This window comes from Arachis stenosperma, chromosome 3 (assembly GCF_014773155.1).
Source record: "Arachis stenosperma cultivar V10309 chromosome 3, arast.V10309.gnm1.PFL2, whole genome shotgun sequence".
In the NCBI taxonomy this organism is placed as follows: Eukaryota; Viridiplantae; Streptophyta; class Magnoliopsida; order Fabales; family Fabaceae; genus Arachis; species Arachis stenosperma.
In genome coordinates, this window is record NC_080379.1 from 170760204 (window position 1) to 170768954 (window position 8751).

General features: G+C 36.7%; 2 protein-coding genes across 2 annotated transcripts; one reads left to right on the plus strand and one right to left on the minus strand.

The window, feature by feature from the left end:
* Positions 1-1738: 1738 nt before the first annotated feature.
* LOC130970338 (rho GDP-dissociation inhibitor 1-like) lies at positions 1739-3585 on the plus strand. Its single transcript, XM_057896397.1, has 5 exons — positions 1739-2039; positions 2137-2203; positions 2407-2625; positions 2722-2846; positions 2931-3585. The coding sequence occupies exons 1-5, from the start codon at positions 1797-1799 to the stop codon at positions 3009-3011; spliced, it is 735 nt and encodes a 244-aa protein (XP_057752380.1). The 5' UTR covers positions 1739-1796; the 3' UTR covers positions 3012-3585.
* Positions 3586-3974: 389 nt separating this feature from the next.
* Positions 3975-8547, minus strand: LOC130969691 (MACPF domain-containing protein At1g14780-like). The gene is made up of 7 exons (XM_057895537.1): positions 7879-8547; positions 7514-7752; positions 7023-7224; positions 6862-6939; positions 6581-6764; positions 5882-6048; positions 3975-5284 (listed from the first exon to the last, which is right to left on the minus strand). Exons 1-7 carry the CDS (start codon positions 8152-8154, stop codon positions 4577-4579), a joined length of 1854 nt encoding a protein of 617 aa, XP_057751520.1. The 5' UTR covers positions 8155-8547; the 3' UTR covers positions 3975-4576.
* Positions 8548-8751: the final 204 nt, after the last annotated feature.

An 8751-nucleotide genomic window follows, 5' to 3' on the forward strand; every position in this document is an offset into this window, starting at 1 on the left:
ACCTGAGTCTTCCTAAAGATTTGATCAGAGTCTCGTGCTGATAACGTATTGTAAAATAAATAAAGATATATATAAAATAAAGATGTATAAATAGAAGACTCTATTATTAATATAATTAGCTCAATAATATTTATATATATATAATAATATTATATGTTGTATTGTGTATATATATACAAAGATAAGAAAAAGTATTAAAAATAAAGAGAGAAAAAATTGCATTTGTTTATTGTTACTATCTCAATATAATAAAGATGGTTAATATTGCTATTAATATTATATGTAAAGAGTAATAGAAAATAGAATTTAAAATACTTATAAAATAAAAGAAGAGAAAGAATTGTAATAGTAATATAAGGAGAAGGGTATTTGATTGTAACATAAAAGAGAATAATATTAAGTTGTTGTAAAGAGATAGAGAAAAGGAAGTATTTGTAACTGTGTTCAATCCATTTGCCTCGTTCATGTTTTATAGGCAAATAAATTCAACTATTCAAACTTTATTAATTGTACTTTTTCATGTGAATTTGCTCCTTACATAGGAAATCAGATCCACCCTTAAATAAGCATTCATCCTTATCTATCCATGCTGTAACACCTTTGTTATTTATTTGAATCAACAACAAAAGAGACATATCACTCAGAGTCATTGTACCAGCTTGGACCAAAATTCCCCACATATGCAGTAACACTAACGGAATCCCATGTCCATGACCAGAAAGATGAACGTGTTCATCGGAGAAAATAAATAGTGTGTACTCATGACTCATTAAATGATTTAGGTATAATTCTATGTAGGGTGTGAATTTTTAGGTGTATTTATATCCATGGTTTCAAAGAGAATATACACAGGAAAATGCCGCGGAATCCTCACCCACCAAGGTAGGAGGATCGCGAAACAGCTACTTTGGTAACACTGTGTCCGCTGTTTCAGGCGGAAAGAACAAGAAGCCACTCATGAAAGTGATGGATAATGATGATGATGTGTTTTGTGGCAAGTGTTTAGTTATGGAAGTGAAGGAGCTCCACAGCAGGACAGGCCAGACCATGTTTAATTTACAGTTCAGAGTGAATAACTGATCATGAAAAGTTTCCAAAATTCAAAACAAAACAGGATCCTAAGAAACTAAGATTCTAGAGATAGTTATGCTTTGGACTCGAATGAATGTGCAAGTCACTGTTATGTGGGATACACGTGTAACTAACTAACATTCACACTTACACTGTCAGTAACTCCAAAATTCTTCATATCCAATACAAAACGAAATGGTTGTGTTTTTCTGAATAAAAAATAAAGCATCATCAGGGTCTTAAAAGAATTGGATAAATTATTTCAAATACCAAACATATTATTTTGATTTCTTTTATGATTTATGGACAGGTGACCCCAAAGCTCAAAATCTAAAATTGTCATATATTACACCATATGTAATCAATAATTCAATAATTATGCATAAGAACATGGTAGGTCTCAATTTCTTTGGTATATATGATATGACCTTCTCCACCATTAGTGGCTCTCCACCAACTTTATTCCAACCGTTTTTCATTACCATTTCATTTGATGGCCCACATTTACTGAGTGATTCTGTTATATTAAATCCAACTCTGAGTACATACGTATACATATACACCACTAAAGTCATAACCTCCTAACTCTAACAGTAAATTCAGGATAAGTTGGAAGAGAAAGAGTTACTATTAACCAAACCAACTTTGAAACTTGGTGTTCTCTCCTCTTCTTTTTTTTTTCCTTCAGGACTTAAAACAACACACATTCTCTTCTGGAGTTGACAATGTCTACTGCTGTAGGAGCTGCCTCCACAACCAAGAATGTTCTCTTTGGAGCTAATTTAGATGAAGAGATCACAAACAAGGTTGGTAATGGTGGGGAACCAGGCCAGCTTCCTTACAGTGATGATGAAGAAGAAATTGATGAGGCAGAGGAAGAGGAAGATCCCAAGCTAGAATCTGACAAGGAAATGGATCCTCATCCTGGTCCTCAATTCTCTCTCAAGGAGCATATTGACAAAGACAAAGTAAGACTTTCCAAAACCAAAATGCTTCAATTCCTTCACTCCTCAGCTTTGACTTTTTAAAACTATTCTTTGATGAAAATCTTTGTGCTTCTCAAAGGATGATGAGAGTCTGAGAAAATGGAAAGAGCAACTTCTTGGAAGTATTGATATGTCTGCTGTTGGAGGTACTTACATTTTCTTTTTCAGTCTCTTTCATCAAACAATTCTACAAATGATTATTTCATTGGAGATAATGCATCATCAACCTGACAGGGACAGTACATTTGCACTTAAACATACATTTAAGTTCTATTTGTAACCTCATGTTTGGCTTTTTTGCAAGTCATGAAATTCTAAAAAGCGCCCTTTTCTTTCTGTTGAAAATCAGAGAATAAGGATCCAGAAGTGAAGATAGTGAGCCTCACAATCACATGCCCAGGAAGGCCTGATCAAATCTTGCCAATTCCATTTACTAATGATTCTAAGAAGAGTGTCTTCATCCTTAAGGAAGGGACCAAATTCAGCCTCAAATTCACCTTCATTGTCTCCAACAACCTTGTTTCCGGCCTCAAATACACTAATGTTGTTTGGAAAACTGGTGTTAGAGGTGAGGCATACACCTCCTTTCTTCTGTGTAGTGCAACATTAATTTAACCTACCATATTTAAATTGTCTTGGTTACATATTAATTTTCATGAAACAGTGGACAATATAAAAAAAATGTTGGGAACTTATAGCCCACAGCAGGAACCATATACATATGAATTAGAAGAAGAAACCACCCCTTCAGGATTCTTTGCTAGGGGAACCTATTCAGCAAGAACCAAAGTAAGAAACTTCAATCACAGTTACAACAAGGATTTACATTTTGTTTGATGAATGGGAAGAATTAACTAAATTTTCTTGGTGCAGTTTGTAGATGATGATAAAAAATGCTACTTGGATGCAAGTTATCAGTTTGAAATTCAGAAAAATTGGCCTACACCCCATTGAGACTCAATCTTGAGTAATCTATTGGTGGATTTGGTTCCCGTGATATCTTGTATCTTTTTCAGTGTCTGGTTGAAATTCAAATTTATGTTTATTAAATTCAGTTAGAGCAGTTAGTGCACATGCATGATGGTACATGGTACTACTATAATCCTCCCCTTATTATCTGCCATGGAACCCTTTTTTTTTTCTTTTTCTTTTCATTTAAATAACTATAGACATTGCATTGCATTCATTCCACCAAAGATGCCTCCAAGAGTTAATTGTCATTATCTGATAAGAGAGTGAAGGGTGGAAGTGTGGGGTGAAAGTGAACTCCATGTGGGATAATTAAAGAAATGGAAATCAAGAAGTATCTTCAACTACTGCCTGTTCTCTCTGAAGCAAATGGCCAAAAGTTCCATCAATTGCCTTGTGGTCCAGTAGCTTTTCTGAAAATGATCACCACATGCTGTTTACTAACTATTGAAATCAGAAAAATAAATTAATAGAAGAGGGTAGAAGCAGAATTTCCAATTGAATCATTTTGTAATGAAGACATCACTCAAAATTCCAACATACTGGCAACTAAATTTAACTTGAAACATTTTGCTGTTGCCTTGTGAGTTTCAGTTCTCCAAGATTTTGCCTAATTTGACCATTTTTGTCAATTGAGTGTTGCAAAATTCTACAAACAAAGATGATTGGATTTGCCATATATTTCTTTACCCACATTCCCTGTATTCATAATCTTGGTGGGCATCAATGATTTGATATATGATAAATAATAAAGGCATTCCATCAAGCTTCCTTTCTTTCCAAGTAAAGATCAATAATTACTAAAATAATGATCACAATATCACTAAAAACCAATGAGTACCAATAGTTAAGTACTTATCCATATAGGGAATATTAGGAATATTTCTTAGGAATCTATTGAGTCACGGGTTTATATAGCCTTGCACAATTCTGTGTTTATCTGTTGGAAAAGATTATTAAGGTCAATCAAATAAGTGCATGTGAAGGCAAGTGAAATCAGTCAAATTACACATGAATATAGTAGAGTAGGTTCAAGGTAGGATCACCCATTGAACATCTTATTCTTCAGTTCTTTCCAAATTTTCTTGTTTCTTTCTGACAAAATATCATACAAAATAAGATGATCAAATTAGAGGGGAAGAAGTGCAAATGGAACTCATTGATGAAAATTTCCGTCCTGTATTTTAGTCTCTAACCAAGCATATTCAGGCATGGTGATATCATATTTTGATGCAACATATTGATTGGATTCAATTTGCGCCTAAACATTCTTTGTTTAATCTTTGCCACAAGATGGCTTATGATTGTTAAAACCCAACAAGATGTATTCTTCAGATTCCAAAATTAGCTGAACAACCACATTAATTTTCTATTGCATGTTGACAACTCCCACTCGCTTTTTGAGTTATATACACTGTACAAAGCCTTTAGACAAAAAATATATACATGCAATCTGTAGTTTCCAAAAAAATTTATGATAATAAGCAACAACAAATGACAACAATGATAATATGATATCACTCTGGAAAGAGAAGAGCAGTGGCCAGGAATCAGCAGTAATCTAACAATGCAAACTTCACTTGTATTCCAATCTTACCGCCGTCTGTGACGAGCTTGGCAGCAGTTACTAACCAATGACCCGGAGCATCATGCGGCCCTCGCACAACCTCAGCTGTCTCCACATATTTAAGCAGTTTACCTGAGCGAACTGGCACAGGTGGACCCTCTGGATAAATACCGGAGTTTAGTGCTGCTGGAGCCTGCTTCCGTGGAGCAGTGTTACTCTGTTGAGTGAATGAAAATGTTGTGCTCAAATTTGTGAAGAAAGATAACTTTTTTGAACCCTCTGGTGCGCCAGCCCACTCTGACTTCCGGATACTGCAATTAGGTATATGCGTGAAGAGAAGACGCAGATGAAGCACATTCCTTGGCCAACTTCCTTTACTAAGGATTTGTGCCCCAGTTACAACATAAACACCACTCGAGCCATTCAACCAATTCGGGTCATGCTTAACTACTGATGTGCACACCTTTGAGAATCTCTTCCATCTGACTGGTTCCAGAAATTGGTTGCTGGATTCATGGTCATCGGACCCTCGCCACATAGATGCTGTTTGCAGGGTTGAGGTGCCAGAAGAAAGAACCATGGTATTTGGAAGGCTCGAAAGATGTTGTACATGTAATGCGAGTCTATCACATTTCCGGCCTTCCAAGTACAAGCGGAGACCAACCACAGGTTTTTGTTCAGTTACCACCACCTGGCATTTTGTATAGAACACAATACTCTATGAGAAATATATGGTCAACAAGACAAGACTCGGGGAAAATAATGTAAATAATAAAATGAAGACGAAATCCCTACAAAGCTGTGAAGCCCATATTAGAAAGACTCTCGAAAAGAATAAACTCCTATGAGCATCTTTGCCCTTAGTGTCATGACTCCCGAAGACTAACATGAACCAGCTTATACTATTATGTTTAGTACAATTTCTCCAATGGAATTTCTTATAAGGAGGAAAAAGGAAGTTTCTGTCGCAACTTCTTTTTGGTCTGAATATGTATATCACAACTCAGTTCCATAATCCAAAACATTTCTCACTGGATTTAAATCCTAATCCAACCTGATACCAATATTTCAGACTCCTACGAGAACTCTCCTTTGACAAAACCCGAGGTAAGATTTTGCATGAAAAGGGTTACAGCTAAGACAAATCGCCTAAATTTATAACACCCCATACAAGTTTCACCCCAAAAAAAAAGAAAACCATAGTTATTTATTTTCAGAGCAAAGTAAGAGTGAAGTCCAGTACAGGCAATACTAGGTTGCTCAAACAGGAGCCTTTGGTTAACAGTACCTGTGTGGAGCTGATATGGAGCTTTGGACCCATGAAACTAAATTGCAGGGAACAGGAAGACGTCTTCGTCCGCTGATGCCTGAGAGGTAGCTCGCAAAACATTGGCGCCCATTGCTTGGGAATTTGAAACTCTAAGAAATATTGTATATCTTCAAGAGGAGGCTTGTCTGTAGAGAACAAGTGAATCCATTTAGTCATTTAGTGTTCAGTAATGTTGAGAGGAAAAAATAGCACTATGCAGGAAATGATGGCTTTGCAACTTCATGTTTCGGAAAGCAAATATGATGAAGGTAACTTACACATGTCTAATTTACACCATTCAAATGTGCACAATGTGTAGTTTAGTGCATAACTTAAAAAAACGTGCAAGATGGTCCATAAACTTATTAAAAGAGTGAAATGTTCCTCTTGACAGATGTCTATAGAAATTTCGATGGAATCAGTCATGTTATGCCTTTGGTCAGGATTTTATGGTCGCAATTTCTGACAGATTTTGGATAGAAATCAGTGACGATGGCCATTTTGCACAAGTTTGTACATTTTTAAGGGCTACAAGGCACATTGAGTCAAGATAAACGTGTAAACTGCACTCTTCCCTAGTTTTTCTGTTGGAGCTCATCTATATCATGGTTAATCAACCGAAATGAGTAAAAGACAACAGATTTATGTGTATCACTGTTCGATATAAGAAGAACTTACAACGTAAATACAAGTTGATTGCATGGCTAAGATAGCCACTTCCAGGAATCCCAGTTAGAAGTGATGAAATAGGAACGAATTTGAAGAGGATTGCTTCAGGATTAGAAGGCACTGTCTGGAGCCAATTTGAGTGACTGTTCTTGAACATATCTCCTCCTCTTTTGGAGCAAATAATAGTGAGGCCCTGTTCCAACATAAAGCAATATAGTCACATCCTAGTTCTTTTTCCTCTTTTTCCCTCTTTAAACTTCAAATGTAAACATATCCAATTTGAGGCTTACATCTTTGCTTGATGTTTCTGAAATAGTAGTGAACTGCATTGTGTTTGATTGCATCACACGATTAAAGACCTCAGGGACCTGCATGAATAGAAAGATTGCACTGACTTGTAAAGTAACAAACCAGTGAAACTGGTAAATTTGTAGATGATAAAGCAAAATACCTTCTGTTTGCCATCGGCTGTCTGCCTCTGTAGTAAAGAAGGACTCCTTACATCTGAAAACAGAAAATCTCCAAGATCTTCTAAATGTCTTCTGAGATCACCAGGAGAAATCTTTGAAGAATGCTTCTGTTTGACACAGATTACATCTTGACCACCAACAGCCATACCTACTACTATGTGTGTACCATATGTCTGAATGAACCTGCCTAACAAAATTCATCAGCATCACATACGAATCAACATAGAAACCCAAACTTAAACACCATATCAAACTGTCAATATCACTCCACATCAACTGAGATGGGTGCTATCAATGTCGAAACTCTTTCATTAGTCTGTTCAGTTCATCAACAAGACAACAACCGGGCTAAATTTCGTAGGATCGCCAAAATGATGAATGTATAACAACCAACAACGAATTGAATTCAAGACACTCAATTTAGTGAATTCACCACTCTACTTACTAAACATAGTAGGGGCGTGGTGTTTACCTAGACAGTGCCGCCGGGTCCCATTGAGCAGGAACAGACTTCTTAACTTCCTCTTGCAGCACAAGTGGAGAAGCTGTTAGATGTAAATAGTAGAGCGAAATGAAATAACCATCAAAAGCAAGATACTTGATGTCAGCAGCATCCCTCAACCAGTCACCACTCAAATCAAAAAGAGCATTGAAATAGCCAGAAGGTATTTTCCCTTGCACTGCCGATTTCTGATTTAACAACTCAGACATCTGAAAGTTTAAAAAAAGATACAAATAGAGATCTTAAAACCCAAACATAGTGATATAACAAAGCTTTCTAACTGATTGGCATCTTACAAACGTAACAGAGAAGAAGATATAGAGAAAAAGGAGGACCTGGTTGAACTCAAGCACATCGGATTTGAACCTTATTCTATCCCCTTTATCACAACGAATGTCCTCAGAGACCCCTCTAATGGTGATGGAGGCTCCACCAGCTGCAGGGATCAAAATATCCCTCTTGTGCATTTCATCAAGCACCACCAACCTCTTCCCACCGCCTCCAACTCCCTTTGCAAACTTCAACCGAAAATCGCTCGCCAAGTCGAAACCTTTACCAACACACTCCAAGGCCCTCATCTGAAACTGTGCACCCTCCTCTTCCACCGCCATCCCCGCAAATCAAAATCCAAACTTTCCAATAAAACAAGAAAACCCAGAGACCAGAACCAATAAAAAATAAATAAAAGAAAGACGAGTTTTTAGTTAAGCTAGGGTGCAATTAGGCAACAGTTCCTAGTGGGTTGGCAATGATTTTAAATTTTTAATGCAAAGAAAAGATGTTAGCTTTGGGGTTTAGGTGCAAATGGGTATCAGGTACGGATTACGGAGGATCCAGATGAAGGTTCGAGGAAGGAGAGAAGTTGGCGGTGTTGTGGTGAAAGAGTGATTAGTGAAGGTTAAGTAAGGTTGTTTTTATGCTGGGACAAACAAGAAACAGGAACAGGGATGGTTGAGTAATTCCGAATTGTGAACTCTCAAGTCTGAACTGTGATTGTCAAGTGTTTGAGGATTTGACCGTGTCAACTCAACTTAAGTGTGTTTTTGTGTCTGTTTGTGAAAAAATGAGAACAATTATGGATCAATCAACGGTCCATGTTTGAAATAGGGTGGCTGAATGTCAACTCAACTTTTGTGCTGTTGTTGAATCTTGCTGTTTATTGCTGTTTACTTTTACTCCTTTTTCTTACTCTCTCATTGGACTCTAGT